This window comes from Andrena cerasifolii, chromosome 14 (assembly GCF_050908995.1).
Source record: "Andrena cerasifolii isolate SP2316 chromosome 14, iyAndCera1_principal, whole genome shotgun sequence".
Taxonomy (NCBI): domain Eukaryota; kingdom Metazoa; phylum Arthropoda; class Insecta; order Hymenoptera; family Andrenidae; genus Andrena; species Andrena cerasifolii.
In genome coordinates, this window is record NC_135131.1 from 5,475,416 (window position 1) to 5,492,140 (window position 16,725).

Consider the following 16,725-nt stretch of genomic DNA (forward strand, 5'->3'; position numbering starts at 1 on the left):
CTGGCGGTGCGAGGTCGACTCGTCAGAGGGTGCTGAACGGGGTGCAGAAGCAACGTAGGGGTTGCGAGGTGGAGGGTAGCGTCGGCGAAAAAAGGGAGTAGGGTAGCCTACGTTACTCTCATTCTTTTCGGACCTCTCTCTCTCTCTCTCTCTATCTATCTCTCCCTCTCTCTCTCCCTCTCTCTCTCTCTTTCTCTCTCCGTTGAAATTGCACAATAGAAACGAAGCCTTATCCGATGCGGACATATCGGACATAGCACCCCCGCAGCTTCCATCTCCCTTCCTTTCTTTCTTCGCCGTACTTTCGCGGTCTCTCCCGCCGCTTCGTCCTTCCCTTGCGCCCTTCGCCGCTGGCGGGCTGGAATTGTTACGTTTAATGAAACGGCACGGGGATTTTCAGAGCCCTCCGCGCAGCTAAGGGGTGGAGACGTTAATGGGTCAGCCGTATGAATGGGTATCGTTATCGATGATGACAACAGGCTGCATAATCGTCCGCGAGGAACGACGGTAACGAACGGAATCTTCAAGTGTCCAGTGTCGACGAAGCCATGGTGATCGAGAGCTGGATACTGCGCTACGGTACAGCTGTGCCAGACAGAGTACAACGCTTTCGATTAATGTTGCTTCGCGATGGTTGAAAAGATCGTATCCCCCGTAGTTCCATGACCCCGTTATCATTCCAGCTGCCAGACGCGCGCGGCAGGAGAGAGCGGAATAATGAAATGCTGCGGTAAGTTGCGTGGATTAACAACTGTCCGAGGCACGGGGTTTGCCTGCTGAAAGCATACGCCGCGCATTCAGTTGCTAAGGGGGCATAAAAGAAACGGAAATAGAGCGACACGAATCAACCTGTGCCCTGTTATAACTTGTTGAGCAAGCGTCCAGAACGCTTGGCTCGTCGAGTGGCTCGATATTGACTCGAGATTTATTTAAGCGAGGACCCCGGAGATCGCTCCCGCGCGCGGCTCCACCTCCGTCAAGCAACGAAAAACGCGGGCTGCTCCGTTTGCTTGACCTCTTCACCGCTGTGAGAACGTACCGCGGTGAATGCCAAAGCGAGCGGTGTTTCTAGCCCTACCTTGATACTCAATACCGCGGTCGTGCACGGTAACCGCGCTTCGTAATAAAATGGGAAGGGTAAACAGCCGGCGAGAGCGCGGAGAGAAATATTTGCCGAGATTTCTACGATACGGGGTATCCGTGCGAGGTGCATCGCGTGCTGGCGATCGGTTACCGATACGCCTCGAATTTCCAGGGAAATAGTCGCGTAATCGTGGCCCGCAGGGGCTCGCCGGTTAATCGGAGCGAAACGGATCAAATCGTGGAAAATATGTGACAAGCGCGTGCACATAAATGCATAAATGCAGCCCAGGTACGCGGCACGACCTCAGATATGCGGCGCTCCGTTGCACGCTGGCCTGATGGGGTATGTGTAAGGTATTCCCGGGGCCAGCAATCTACACCGGGGGGGGGGTCCTCCAAAATAAGCGGGTATGCGTGAAGTTCTTGTTTCGGGGCGCAGACGCCGGCATTCCTCGAGGGCCGCCACGCTCTGCATTGCCTCTGGACAACGCGAGCGAACACGCCCTACCCGAGGCGGGCTGCTAACGAAAATTCGACGGAATTCGAAACTGTTGGCGCATCCAATAGCCGCGCCGGTTTGCGCTGGCCCATAGAAACCCTGACGATCAACATTACCGATGCGCACGGCGATATCAATAATTCATGCACTGCTCAGGCGATCGCTGACCGAATGGCATTTGCGTTTGCGGTACATAAATTGATTCGTTATATTTCAAACAGACCGACGATCGTCCGCAGGATCTTCTCTAATTACCTCGTTAATTTCAACCGGAGATAGCGAGTGACACGAAGAATCTGTCCAGGGGCAGAGGAGCTATCCATCTTTCTGTCAGAAACCTCCGCCCGCTTTTCTCAAACGATTCTCAGCGGCAACCTCCAATTCTGCTTCTCCTACAAATGTTATTGCACTGTACGCTACGGTGCCTTTAAAATACAATGAAAAAATCATTCCACTCCCCTGGAAAGTGTGTCGCCTAAGTGCTGCTACACTCCTAACATATTGTCAAACATTAAGGTCTCCATATTGTACTGCAACGTCGTAATGCCTCGCGAAAATGGAAACGACGAAGAAACTACTCGGCACGTGCCGCGCGCCGGACGTATTTCCCAAAGGTGTGCTCGATCTAGAAGACGGGCGAGATGACCATGGACTCGAATCTCGATGTCCATAGATTTTGAACGCGCGATGTCGTTAATGGGCCGTACAAAAAACAATTGTACGTAAAATGGGCAAGGTGCTATTATTTCGAAGGACAGAAGCGCGTCTGTTAACCGTCCACGTCCCGTGACAAATATGTACCGAAATTTGTACGCTACGCGTAGATTAATAGCGCGCTGATATTCGAAAGCCCGCGTTAGACCCACTTGCGCAAATAAATTCATTTTGAATATTGATTCCTCATTACGGTTCCGTACAACACAGGCGGGTAATAGAACCGCGACTGTTTTCGAATTCACCACTCAACGCGACGGCACGACGTAGGTATTTGTAACCACAAACAACCGCACGAATACGCGGCAACCTCTCGTTTAATTTCTAATGTGTAAGCTTGTAATATACGCTATGCACCAGACAATCGCATTCGCTAGTCCTGTAAGTCCCTTTCGACAGCAATTAATTTCTATCGCCGTTAATTAAAAGGTGTTCGTTTTCAAACCCACTGGAATAATATTATCTCGAAACTATATATCCCTTTATTTCCAACCTCTCCCTTTCCTCGCTCTATTTCTATCTTCCACCTTCGCCACTTACCTACCCCTAGCACGGACGCCCCTCGCCCCTTATCCTCTCTGCTTTAGGACGCCGCCGGTGCATCGAAAAAACGATGACACAGGAAGTATAGAAATTGTATGGAGCGAAGGGTGTGTTTGTAATACAGCGGTCGGGTTTAAGAAGCAGCTCGTCGAACGACCCGTTACGTTACATCATGCCGCAGAATCGCTCGACATTATTCCCAATGCGGCTGCGAGTCTCCTCGCTATTCCTTCCTCCCTTTATAATGATGTTTCCACGGGCTCGAGTTCCCTCTTTTTCTCCCTATCCACCCTTTGTCTCCCGCCGTCCCCCGGCCTCGTGGGACCGAACATCTTGCTTTAATGTTGCTGGAAGATCAGAACTCGAGCGAACGACGCCGGTGTGACGGACCGGCCGAGACAACCCTTGTGGGAGCCCGAGCAAAGAGGGGAGTTCCTCCGGTCGGTGGCGATGGAAAAGGGAGAAAAGCCATGGAGGTTAGCGCGCGGACTGTTCGCCGCGGAGTCATTTCTCTCGTTCTACGCGCGCGGGAGGGCCAGCGAATGGAACCGACTGGAATCGAATGGAATCGAATAGAACTGAATGGAACGGAAACCTTGGAAATTCGAAGGAAATTACGGCTCTCGATCAGCGAAGCCGTCGAGCACGACGTCTCCTCTACGCTGCTCGGTATCCGTTTACGCGGGAGCGCATCGTGCTGCATCAGATCCCAGGACTGTGGTGAAAGATGAAGACGTGGCTAGGCAAAGGCTGTTGCAGCCGTGAAAACCAGGGGCTGGGAGTTACAAGAGCAAGCGCCGTTTCTTAAGCGATGCGGCCAACAATTCCAGGGGCGAAGCAACGAGTTCAAACCAACTTCCGCAGGGGTAGATTGGGGGCGAAGAATTAAAAGTGTTATCGCAACGCTAACACAGACTACCGACTGTAAAATGATCAGCCGAGCATGAGGCGTGACGACGGTGCACCTTCTGAGACCTATATTCCTGAATGTGTGTATGTGTGTGTATACCGGGTGTCCCGAAAGGGGCCACCATAATTTACAGAGCGCGCGCAAACATTCATTTAAACTCCAACACGCCTTGACCATTATCCCGGGTTTTAGGGGGTGGTGGAGAGCGGAGAACGGCGGCGGCAAAGGAGGGGCAAGAAGGGAGGGAGATATAGAAAGAGAGAGAGAGAGAAAGAGAGGAGAAAAGGGAGACTAGCGACGGGCAACTGTTCTCACAGTGCGACGGGAGAATCTAACAACGAACTAATGGGATTTCAGTTTATCTCGCGGCTCGGAGAGCGCTCCTTGCGCGAGAGCGCGAGGGAACGAGTGGCAAGGCAAAAGATAGAAGGTTGTTCGATGCGTGAGACCACATCAATTACCCCTACGTCCCAAGAACCAACCACTTTCGAGGTGTATCCCGTTGCCAGCTACCCCTTCGACCATTCCGCTTCTCCACCTCCAGAAACTATGCTCGTGTATTTCCCGCTCCACCCTTCGACAGGAGACTCCTCTGATTCTCTTTCGTTCCGACGGTAACCCGTTTTCCTTGTCTCGCGGAAATTTCAAACGCGCTTACGCCGCTTCCAACGCAGCTAAGGAATACCACTCGGAACGAAATTCCAGCAGCACTTTCCGATTAATAATTCGGGGGATGGTGTAAACGTGGGCGGCTCCCTTCGCCCGCGTTTTATCCGCAAAATTCGAACGTGTCTCGGAGACGTTCGTGCAATTTAGAACACCCTTAGCTTCTTAAGCTTCGAGATGACAGAGCTACTATCGGGAGAAAACGATGTGAACGGTACTCGTATCGTCACGTTAATCCCTGTGTCGCCTATAGAAGGCCATTACCTAAGAAGCGCTATCGCGGAACATTCTTATTCCATTCTGAAGCAGTTGCGCTAAAGTACGAGGCAGGCACGGAGCGTAAAATACCTTGCACTGGCTGCAGATAAGACCCTCCCTCTCTCCTGTGCACACGTGCACCGAGCTTTTAACCAGATGCATATTTCACGAGGGTACAGCGCCGCGACATCGCGGCGGACTTTTTCCGACGAGAGAAATACTCGTTAGCCCCGAATTTCTCGAAGCCAAACTACCCCCGGCACGGCGACCAGACGAAATAAATTCCGAATCATCGGCTATCGCCGCGCACGGACGTCGAATCCCGCGTAATAACTTGCCTCCGAAGCTGAAATACATTCTGCCTAGTCAGGTCCATCGTACGAACGATCGTACGTACGCAGAATGTTCGGTCGATGATCTTAAATCGTCCACAGCTTCTACCCTTTTACTCGCGCCGGGCGAAAAGCATCGCTGACTAAAAATATATCGCCGTAAACTCCGGCATGGTTTACTGGCCCCAGGATCTGGCATTAACACTTCGAGTAGCTAAGCAAGGGTGGAAAACGAAGGGGTTGGGGGTGGCAGCGAGGAGACCTGCAACGCATTTCAATGCACCTCGGTGCAGAACATATTCCTCGACACAACCAGATGCCCCCCGTACACAGGTTGCACATGCCTCTCCTCTCTCTTGCTCTCCGCCTCTCTCCGAGCTTACTCGCGATACACTCGTGAGCACGCACACACGGCTTCCCTCGCAGGGAAGCTACACCCTTCCGTGCTGGAAAGTGGCACTGTGGCCTCTTTCCTCTCTCGCCGTGCTTCGCGACGAAGAAACCCGGAAAAACAGTCACGTTTATCATCGAGCCCCCGCGAGCGCATCGCGCGATGCGCTCAGCCCAGCCGGAGATATAAGCGCAAGAAAATGGCCAGTATGTAAGGATAAAGTGCTGCAATGTACGAACGTATAACGGCTGGTTTCCGGCACTGAAAAGTATAGCATTGGTGTCGAGGACGGTACTTGCTACGTTAACGAATTCCCGTAATAGGGGAAGGGGATGAATTCGCGGCGCGATCCCTCGTGCGAAAATAAGAACACCACAGTGCGGGATATACATTACACAGGTATTTCTTTCGTTCGAGGCTTGCTAAACTGCTGAAAGCGTTGGCACAACGGATTGGTCGTTTCGTTGCCTCGCATAACACCGGAGTTACCTGAGCACCATAACGTGTATATTTCGGGAAGCTGATGCCCATTCTCGTGGCATGGTAATGCCCTCTGACCCCGCGTTAAAAGCGTACAGTTACCCCGACACTGCTCGGCGAGCGCATTGCTGTTCAAAAAAGACCGACCTCCCAGACATTGAATAATTTAACGACGCTGTAAATATTCGATCCTCTGAATTTCCGGCGAGCCGAGATCTCGTTAATATGGAGAATAAAATGCTTAAGGACAAACTATAAAATGCATTAGCATAAGCGCGCACCCGTACGAGCAGAAGAGGGCAGTTACCTTTGTCTCCGGCACACGAAAGTGGTTCCCTAGCGCGCTTGCTAGTGCTTCGCAGCGACGAGACCCGGAAAAATAATCCCGTTTATCATCGTGCGTGGTGTCTAGAGGGAGGCCAGCGCCGCGGAATTACCATAAAACAAACTTTCTCAAGCTAATTCGCACGTGTGGTAAATGTTAAACGAATACACCCCTAATTTATAAATGAGAATCATAGTAGCTGCTCGGTAAGCAATTATCGTGCGAGAATTGTCGAATAAATTTACAGGAAAAAACGTCTGTGGCATTATTCTGCAGCGGTGGACAGGAGTTTCTCTGGTATGTGAAAGAGAGGAGCTCTATCTCGGGGCAAGTATGATCCAGAGCGCGCATCCCAACGTGGAAACGATAAGTGTTTAATATCTCTATAGGCTTTTTTAGAATCAGACGAATGAGGAAGCAGCGAAAGGATTTTCCCTGTGTTTACGAGCGGGGATAAACACAGGGGAACTCCCTTGTGTCGGTCGGCCAGCTGACAGGCTCGAGTAGAAAATAAACTTCACTGGAACGAAATACACCCCCCTGTTATCGACCTTCGGTTCCCGTTATCGAAAAACTCGTCTTTCCCTCTCCGGAAGGATGCTTCCACGCACAACGATTCGATGGAACGAGTTGGCCCGTTCAAAGGATTGATAATATCGATTTCTCATCGAGATTATTTGCCGATTGACCCAGTGAGCGGAGAGGTAGGTGGAAACACTCGAAAAAGGGGGTGAGGCGGATCCCAGCGGGGGGATAGAGAAATTTCAGCCGGGGGACGACAGGGAGCAGTTGGAAAGGGCGTAGGACCAGCTGTGGAAGCGGAGAGGATCGAGCAGAACCGGCGGACTTGCACGCCTTTTTCTACTGTCGGGCCAGGGGCATGCGCCGTGGACGCCGGTCCGCAGGGCGCAAGCACTCGCGACCAGCCCGGTGCATGCGCAATGCCGTATTGATCCCGTAAAATCTGAGATGCACGTAACATCATCCAGTGGTCCATTGACTGTACACAATGTCATTTCTGTTCTGCGCTCTTCCGGTGTTTCGCGAGCAGAACGGGACGGGTCAGTAATGCAACACGCATCGATTCCTCCTAGCGTTCCCAATCGGTCGGCGGATCGCGGATATTCGAAGGGACCGCGCTAGAAGATTATGATAGTCGCAGGAGGGCACGAGCTTGGATCCGTTGGGAAGCGTGCCCACCCCCGAGGTGAAGCCTGAAGAGTACGGAATCCCAAGTACGTAACCGTGCGAGCTTACATTCTCCTAAACACTAGCGCGCATAGCGAGCCATCGATTCCGCAAATCGATCGGAACGATCTTCACTTTGCCCCTAGCGTTGCTCCTCGGATCTCGTTGCTCGCGGCGGAATTTTGCGATGCACGAATAAATTAGTGTTTCTACGGTGAAAACAAAGTAGTCTGTTGCACGACATGGAAATTCAAGCATTCAAAGACGGTGGCGGTGACTTGCACCCCAACCGCGGTGAAATATAATAACCGAATTAAATTTGGTAAGGAAGAAATTAGTATAGACGATCCCTAATTAACGCAACAGGTTCAGAATTCAGAATTCAAAATCTCCAAAGTTCCGTTAAGCCGTCGAAAGTCTACATTTCACTCGATTGATTTAAACTGACAAAACGACGCCTTTCCTAGACCGAGCGTGAGATTAATTCAACAGCCAGCGTATCACGAGCGATCGTGCAATCGTTGGAAAGTTTCGTGCAACGCGGCAGGATGTTGATTGGACTTTAATAAACGTGCACACGGCAGCCGGTGAAAATGTTACTGCAAGCGATCGTCTTGATCCTCGCGGCGAGGGCATGCAACAGCAATCCCGACGCAAAGCGACTGTACGACGACCTGCTGTCCACTTACAATCGGCTGATTCGCCCGGTTTCCAATAATACCGATACCGTGATCGTTAAACTGGGGCTTCGTCTATCGCAGCTCATCGATCTCGTACGTGATTCCGTAACTATGTACCTACACGCGTAATCGAGAATGTAACCAGCACACCGTTCACCATTCTTTCAGAATTTGAAGGATCAAATCCTCACGACGAACGTTTGGCTCGAACACGTAAGTCTCGAATATAATATGCTCTCGGATATCAGTCGGGATGTTTGACTTAACGAAAGCGAACTTTCCACAGGAATGGCAAGATCATAAGTTCCAATGGGACCCAACAGAATACGGAGGGGTCACTGAACTCTACGTGCCTAGCGAGCATATATGGCTTCCCGACATTGTCCTTTACAACAAGTACGTAATCGATGCACGAGATGCGGAAGGAGCTTACAAGCTCGGTATCGCGACGTGCTACTGTTTCGACTGAATTTTCAGTGCCGATGGGGAGTACGGTGTCACCACGATGACAAAGGCAATATTGCATTATACGGGGAAAGTTCTTTGGACGCCCCCAGCGATCTTCAAGTCGTCGTGCGAAATAGACGTTAGATACTTCCCGTTCGATCAACAGACTTGCTTCATGAAATTCGGGTCGTGGACCTACGACGGTTTTCAGGTATGGGCAACGCTATTATAGCTTTCTCGAGGGAGAGAAAGGGAGAGGAAACTTTTCACCCTATGTTCCGCAGATCGACTTGAAGCATATTAATCAGAACCAGGGGGACAAAGTGGAAGTCGGCATCGATCTTCGCGAGTACTACCCCAGCGTGGAATGGGACATACTAGGGGTTCCAGCGGAACGGCACAAGAAGTACTATCCCTGTTGCGACGAGCCCTACCCCGACATCTTCTTCAACATCACGTTACGCCGAAAGACGCTGTTCTACACGGTGAACCTGATCGTGCCGTGCGTGAGCATCTCGTACTTGTCGGTGCTGGCCTTCTACCTGCCCGCCGACTCGGGCGAGAAGATCGCCCTTTGCATCAACATCCTGCTGTCGCAGACCATGTTCTTCCTTTTGATATCCGAGATCATACCGTCGACGTCGCTAGCCCTACCGTTGCTGGGCAAGTATTTGCTGTTCACGATGATACTGGTCGGCCTGTCGGTAGTGATAACGATCATTATACTGAACGTTCACTACCGCAAGCCGAGCACCCATAAAATGGCACCATGGGTCAGGAAAATTTTCATAAGGAGATTGCCGAAGCTGCTGCTAATGAGGGTGCCCGACGACCTCCTCAACGACCTCGCCGCGCACAAGATACACGGCAGAGGGAGGTCCGGTAAAAAGAGCAAGTTCAACTCGGCTGTCGCGGCCGCAATGCAATCCTCTTCGATAGTGTCGTCCCCTGATTCTGCTCGCCACCAAAGAATCGGCGGTATGTATGTGTGATGAAAGATCTTTGGTCGACAACGAGCAGACACGATTTACAGAGCTTCATGGTTTCAGGATGCAACGGCTTGCACACAACTGCCCATAACAGATTTTTGGGTGGTATAGGCGGGTACAACGGACTCCCGACAGTGATGTCCGGTCTAGACGAATCTTTGAGCGACGTTACACCCAAAAAGAAATATCCCTTCGAGCTTGAGAAAGCTCTGCACAACGTGATGTTTATTCAGCACCACATACAACGTCAAGACGAGTTTAACGCGGTAAACATCTTTCGTTTCGAAGAGTTTTAGAACAATCACAGTACATATCAGTGCCGTCTTAACCTGGAGGCGAAAGAGGCAGCCGCCTCAGGACCCCGGAGCTTAGGGGACCACCGAAAAATTGGAAAATTAAAAAAAAATAGGGTTGTCAAAGCTAGAAAAATAATTGAAATGGTCCTGCAACTGTGACGGAAAGAAAATAACGAATACACCGAAATTTAGATATTTTCTTATTTATTTAATTGTTTTAATACTTAGGGAGCCGCATATGGAGCTTGCCTCAGGGCCACCGAAAACGATAAGACGGCACTGGTACTTAGACTGATGTCTGCCACCTGGGCCTTTTTCCTTAAATCCGCCACTGTTGCGGATACAATTGTTTTCAATCAGTCGAGCGAAGACTAAGTAGTAGAGAAGAAAAATAATTTGTCGCGAGTGATTTGGATTTCTAAGTTATGCTGGTTCTGCTATAGGAGGATCAAGATTGGGGATTTGTGGCGATGGTTCTGGATCGACTTTTCCTCTGGATCTTCACGATCGCTTCCATCGTCGGCACGTTTACCATTCTTTGCGAGGCTCCAGCTCTTTACGACGACACGAAGCCAATTGACATGGAGTACTCTTCTGTCGCTCAACAGCAATTCCTCCCCCACGGAGATTTGCTAGACACACTTGCCTAGAATCATTAGAAGTGAACGAACACTAGGAAGCTGAGATCTTGATTACGCGTTCATATATTTCCTATGAAATATTAAACGAATCAACACCTCCAGCTTTTTCGTCTTTTTATCGAGAAGTATGCAATCTTCGATAGCGTCTCATGTCTAAAAGTATACTTAATTTGTACTTCATGCTCTAGTATATGCACAGAACGGACAACTGCTGTTGATTAACGAGAAACACGTTATCGTGCAGCGAACAGGAACAGCCCGATATTACTTGTAGGAATTTTGTAACGTCGGTTACGTAGAAAGTACGAACAGTCTATAATTCCCTGTCGAAGTCTACCTGTGCGTGTAGTCGTGTAGGCAGCCATCTTCTGCTCGACTTAATATCTTCCCGATGAGCCATCACGAAGAATTGTTACGTAGTATGTATACGGAATTTTTCATCTTACACACTAAAAAATAAATTAATCTTTTTCATTGCGAACGAGATATATACTCGGATCTGTTCGATATCTTATATGGCTATAACAAGTAAAATAAACAACAATGATTATGAGTTACTTTACCGTTAATTTGTAATTCATCTTACCGTACTTCGATCTTCATTCCTATTGACCTACACACGCACTTCAAAACGAACGTATACATATTTTATTACGTCAAACACGTACAAGAAAAGTATCATACATGAAACGCGCATACAGCCGTGTAACGCTTACATTGCTTGTCATATGTCTTCGACATTAGTGAGGGCATATTCCCCAGCGGGTAAGAAAATTTTTGAGAAATACGAAAAGAGTAAAAATGCATATATTTCATACCTCTGAACTGTGCGCAGGGGCCACTGAGGCCAACACACGGTAATCTATAATTGCGCGGAATGTTTTGTCGAATACATTAACAATTAATAACAGTTCGAGGGTATCCACAACATCGTTTCGTTTTTCCTGTTTATTTCGAATTTCCCTTTACATAAGAGATTCCTTCCAAGTATTTAACTCGATACAGTTCGATATAAATAGCTGGAACGTAGTAACGCACCGTTCGAGCACGAAACAAACGCAAGTGAACAGTAATTCTCCCGGTTTGCCAACGCAACGCGGATGATTGCTCCTCGAAATTTGCAAATCCTTTGGCAGTTCGCATAAAAATATCACCTTTACACGACAGCTTATATGTATAATACAGATACTATACGCAGGAATACGTTTTATCAAAGGTTATCGGAAGCACCAAAGTAAACGTGTGCGTCCATCTACTTACGTCAATTTCTTTCCCCCATCGCGGGAGAAACGGGGCTCCTAAGTTTCATTGATCTAAACGATCGAGTTCGATCCGGTTACGAATTTACCTTATTACAAAAATAAAAATGCGCGAGCACCGTTTGCGAACAGGAAGAAGGTCTCGCATCCTATGCACACTTTTCCATTCATCATCGTTCGCTTCCTTCTTCTTCCAAAGCAGAGATTCGTCGGGAAGAAGGAAGGGAGCGAGTGTCGTTCGAATAGTTCTCACGCGAATCAGCCAGAAACGCGAACGGAAGTAGCGTTTCGATTTCCGTCGCGTTTCAGACAAAGTATCAACATAAACGTCCAAGGGAGATGTCCAACAAATACAGACGACCCCGATAAACGTAAGATGCATTTGCTTCTTCCTAGTGAAACCATTTCATAAAGATACGGAATACGATAAATGCAATCAAGAGCAGCGGCTGTTCTCAAGTGTGAATGCTGAAAAATATTTTCGTAGCATCGTCCCATTCTACCTACAAATCGTGCGCACACACATACACACACGCACCATTCGGACAAACAGACCCGCCCGTGCGCATTTAACTCGTACGAAATATGGAATATATAATCATCGCCAACTATCGCTCATTAGCTAATTAATCGGTTGCATTGGTATCGACTCGCAAGTAATAAGCGTCATACGTGGTATTTGTGACACGATCTATGACTAATCACTTCAAGACTGTTCGGCTTTTAACGGAATACGCGACAAGCAAGGAAATAGCGGATTACTCTCCGTAACGTTACAACACTCTGTACCTGATTACATAGAGGGCCGTATCTAACAGCGTGGAAATATGCCCGGCATCGAGTCCTACTCAACCCTTCCACGTGCCGATGTAATTTTTACAATTCGGACAGAAATGGTGGACGCTCATGAAGCTGCTCATACAGTACGGCAGGCACGAGCAAAGGCAACATCTGAAATCGAAAGTTCATTGGTCGGAGTGAATGATTCGACGAGGCTGAGGAGAGGACCGTGTGCAAACAGGAGAAGAAAGTGTTTCCCTAGCTCCTACGAGCACACCTGAATGTTGCTGGATGAACGAAGGACAAAGGTCAGCGGATGGTGCCGAGAGTAAAGAGAGCAGCAGAGTCAAGGACGACGAGGGAAGAGGTCAGTGGCGCACTCAGGATTTAATCTTTTCAATGCAAATTCATTAGGTGATTATAAAAATTGATTTAAAGAATAAAATCTAGGTTTCTTCTCTTCTTCCAAAACCCCTGTTCCCGCCCTCTGGGTGCAACAGAATACCTCCCAAAAATTTAGCAGTTACAGAACCAGTGACCGGAGAATTCATTCGCCACGATGGTCGACGTGAGAGAGCACGGATGTCGGATTACAGTGCGAGCAAATTAAGAGCAATTTAAAAGCGTAGGATCATGCGAAGCGAAGGAAAAGGTATTCGATCACTCACCCGAGTAAGCAGAGCACGATACAGCAGATGTGTGCGCTTGGCTGATGATCCGATATCGTGGCGGTCTTGACGCTGGCGTGACACGTCGGGCAGGTCATTTTTATGGGGTTCGGGCTCATCGCGTAAGTCACGGGCTGGTGGATTATCCTGACTTCTGTTGACACTGGCAACGAGGGCTGGAATTGTGAGGAGTTCGCAGTGTGGTGGGCCTGCGACTGGGCACCAACGTGAGGCGTTGGTTCGCCGGGAGCTGCTGAGTAATTAGGTGGGAATGGCATCGTCGGTTTATTCGGCGGCTGATTGTCTGAAATGTTCGATAGGTATTCTAAGATTATGAGAGGAATAAACGTAGAGTAACGGGTGGGTACCGGGTGTCGATAAAGTTAAGTGGAAGGCCTACATAGAAATTTTCGAAAAATCGATTTTTCGATTTTTATATTTTCTTGGAGTACAACATCTTGAAGTTAAGTTAACCCGACCAAAATCGACAAAGTTATACGCGTGTAAATAGGTAGGTGTTCCTCGGTGTAGCGCCCAGACCCAAAGCTTTAAACGCGTTTTCCTCAAAATCATGTTTTCAAACTCGGTGACACACATAACTAAAAAATTAATGAACCGATTTACTCGAGGCTTTGCAGGCCTATTTTAGGGTTACAGATCTAAACGCTATCGGGGACTTTTCCTTTTTTTGACCTAGATTTTTTTTACACTCGAAGTATGAGCGATTTTTTGCCAAATATCAATGCTTCAACTTTGCCCAGCAGCCATTTTGCCACAAAATAATTTTTCCAAAATTGGGTCCGATAGCGCCTAGATAATTTCATATATTATCTAACAAATTTCAATTTTTCAATTTTAGATGATCCTGCACCGAGCTACGGTTATCACCGCAAAGCGCCTAAAGAAAGGACGTCTCGGGCATCACGTATAACTCACAAAACTTTCAATACTTTCACCACAAAAATACTGAAATATCCGTAAGATGTACTCTTTCCAACAGACTAATGTTTAATAATAAAAGTTTATCGGTTTTTCTAGGAAAAAAACTCCCAAATAAGCATGTTGTCTTGATCGTTCTAGGTAGGCTTCCCCCCCTAACACGTTCCGCACGGCCATTTCTGAAGGTATAGGCCAGGTAGTGTCGGTTTGTGTGTTATGACATCAGCCGTGCGGAATGTGCGAAGGGCATAGTCCTCGGAGTTAGGGGGAAGTGGTTGAAATCGGCATCATCCATGAATAAAATATCGATGCCGACAACGTCCATCTTATCGCGGGAGAAATGAGGATTTCAATGAGCAATGTGAAAGTGATACTTACAAGATGGTATTGGCATCGCAGATGGTCCTACTGGATATGGTGGAATGCTTGGTTGTAGTGGTGGGCTCGTCACATTTCCAACGGCTTCCTCGTACGAAGGGGGTGCTGTGGGTGGAGGTGCTGAGGGCTGTGCACTCCCGCTGGCGAATCCTATATTCTTTTCCATGTTTCCTGCTGCAACATTTGGGAGGCACATTAATTAGACACTCGCTGATAATCACTCTACACTACAAAATAGTGGCCCTACTATGCAATGGGCAATCGATGCTCTTTATATGTACGAGGGGTACCCTGTTTCAATCTATAAATATTTCGCCGATAAGTTGATGGTCGAAGCTTTAAAAATGTACCATGAAAAGATGAACATGATATCGAATATGCCATATATTGTCACTATATACATGCACGTGTGACCTCAAATGAACTCGTCATCTGATACAGCGAGATTGATCTGCGGAATGTCCTTCCCGCTTGGCGATAACGGGCTGACTAGAATTTGCAAAATTAATGAGCGTTCGGGAAAGGTACTCCAGATAAAAGGTTTAATTCGATCGCATACCAGAGGAAGATCCCCTCGATAACCTAGCGTAAATTAGGTCGGTTCAAAGATCGCGTATGAATTAGCGCTCGACATAGAAAATAGCACGGCCAAATGAGCGCGAAAGTGCTCGTGTGCGAATAGAAAGTTGGACGGATGTTAAGTAACGGAGGTAACAACGATGCGCGTTCGCCCGTTTAGAGGAGGCGTGCCTAAAAGTTTCGAACCCAGAGTGCAGAATCGTTACCCCCTGCTCAGCCACGCATTATGATCGTTTGCTTCAAAGAGGCGAGGAAAAATAGGTACGGTCGAAAGTGTCTGGCTTGAATGAACTGTTTACGTGGGAGCCTGTATGCGTTTACCAGAAAATCGAATTTGAAAATACGCGGGGTTACGCGGACGGGCACGCTCCATTACGCGTTTCGATTCTGCTAATCTGAAAAGCATGCAGAGATGATTATAAGGCGGCAGTATTTCCGATAATAAATTATCAATTTTGTGTATTGCCAGGGAAACGTACCTACCACGATAATCATCTGTGACACGGACAAACAAAGCATTGCAACATACGCCGCGTGTTGCGAAAGTGCCATTCGGAATTCAGATACGAATACGCGATAAGTGCACGCGAGAAGCCACATGACATATATACTGCAGATTCTCGGAAAGGAGCGATGCAAAATTATTAAGATAGGAAGCAAAAGATCAGCGTGACGGAGCGGCAATAAACTGCGAAGAAGATAACTTGTTTTGCAACCTCCGTTTATTCATTTCGAGTGAATTCCTCCTCGCACCAAAAAATGTTTATATATCAAACTGGATTACAGATTTACAGAACCTGCTATGTAAACATGAGAAGCGTCAGGAGATTGTACATATAGAATACGGAGTAACATATCAATCGAATCGAATAACACTAGTTAGAAAGTCGCGAATATAGATCAAAATTTATGCACGATTCGCGAACGGAAATATCTTTTCTATAGGCGTGTATTAACAATGCCTACTGGCCTACATCAGCAACTTGGTATTCAACGAATAGAGCGATTCCGTGGAATATTTATACTTCAGCGATTTACCATTTTGCCAAGCGTCTGTGCTTCTCATTATATAATCGCCTATATGACTATCCGAGAAGATAATAACAAAGAGGAAAACATAGAGGAACTGCTCTTTTTTCCAATCGAGATCTGCTAATGTACGAGCATGACGTAAAAATGTCACGCGTCAATGTAACTACTTTCAAAATCATTACACAAGGCTGCTTTAACCGCGATCCCAGCATATTCTAATAGTATATTTATGTTCACGAATGGATCTAGCGTCGAATAGGGAATGAAAGGAATGCGATGCATTAAAACACTTACGTATATTAAGTCTCGGAGAATTCTGAGTGCAGGAGATGTAGCCAGCGAAAGAGAGGTTAGACACCAGCACCACAAAATCCCAACGAACTGTGCTCGCGGCGAGTGTAATAATTACACACCCGTCATCGTAAGAGGTTCAAGCAACTTGGAACACAACGTGGAATACTTTTTGTGCGTATTTAAAGTAAAAACGAGGAAAAACACAACAGCCCGGAAACTCGCGACGTTCCTTGTAGAATGACCAGAAGCCTCTGTTTGACTCTGTCTCTGCTGCAACTTTTCCCGGCGGCCAATCAGAGACCTCGAAATACTTCAGAACTGAAACCAATTGAAACCATACGAGACGGCGCGTAA

The 16,725-nt window shown here is 47.8% G+C and overlaps 2 protein-coding genes across 3 annotated transcripts; one reads left to right on the top strand and one right to left on the bottom strand.

The window, feature by feature from the left end:
* Positions 1-7,179: 7,179 nt before the first annotated feature.
* Nachralpha2 (nicotinic acetylcholine receptor alpha2) lies at positions 7,180-10,999 on the top strand. The gene is made up of 8 exons (XM_076827256.1): positions 7,180-7,436; positions 7,857-8,162; positions 8,238-8,282; positions 8,356-8,465; positions 8,547-8,727; positions 8,801-9,494; positions 9,566-9,771; positions 10,245-10,999. The coding sequence occupies exons 2-8, from the start codon at positions 7,983-7,985 to the stop codon at positions 10,449-10,451; spliced, it is 1,623 nt and encodes a 540-aa protein (XP_076683371.1). The 5' UTR covers positions 7,180-7,436; positions 7,857-7,982; the 3' UTR covers positions 10,452-10,999.
* A 234-nt stretch (positions 11,000-11,233) lies between these two features.
* LOC143376674 (uncharacterized) lies at positions 11,234-16,636 on the bottom strand. 2 transcript variants are annotated; one of them, XM_076827257.1, is made up of 4 exons: positions 14,874-15,429; positions 14,467-14,637; positions 13,150-13,453; positions 11,234-12,652 (listed from the first exon to the last, which is right to left on the bottom strand). In XM_076827257.1, exons 1-4 carry the CDS (start codon positions 14,896-14,898, stop codon positions 12,550-12,552), a joined length of 603 nt encoding a protein of 200 aa, XP_076683372.1. In that variant the 5' UTR covers positions 14,899-15,429; the 3' UTR covers positions 11,234-12,549. The 2 variants fall into 2 exon arrangements, with proteins under 2 accessions (XP_076683372.1, XP_076683373.1); XM_076827258.1 differs by lacking the exon at positions 14,874-15,429 and adding an exon at positions 16,372-16,636 and having other exon boundaries at positions 11,376-12,652.
* Between the last annotated feature and the right edge of the window lie 89 nt (positions 16,637-16,725).

Bases quoted from the DNA above. Each gene is read 5' to 3' on its own strand.
- Nachralpha2 (XM_076827256.1), top strand. From the start codon at position 7,983: ATGTTACTGCAAGCGATCGTCTTGATCCTCGCGGCGAGGGCATGCAAC. The intron at 8,283-8,355 runs GTAAGTCTCGAA...AACTTTCCACAG, and splicing joins CGAACGTTTGGCTCGAACAC to GAATGGCAAGATCATAAGTT. The intron at 8,728-8,800 runs GTATGGGCAACG...TATGTTCCGCAG, and splicing joins GGACCTACGACGGTTTTCAG to ATCGACTTGAAGCATATTAA.
- LOC143376674 (XM_076827257.1), bottom strand. From the start codon at position 14,898: ATGACGAGTTCATTTGAGGTCACAC. The intron at 13,454-14,466 runs GTAAGTATCACT...CGAACATTTCAG, and splicing joins TGCGATGCCAATACCATCTT to ACAATCAGCCGCCGAATAAA. The intron at 12,653-13,149 runs GTGAGTGATCGA...TTTCGATTTCAG, and splicing joins ATCGTGCTCTGCTTACTCGG to ATGTTGCCTTTGCTCGTGCC.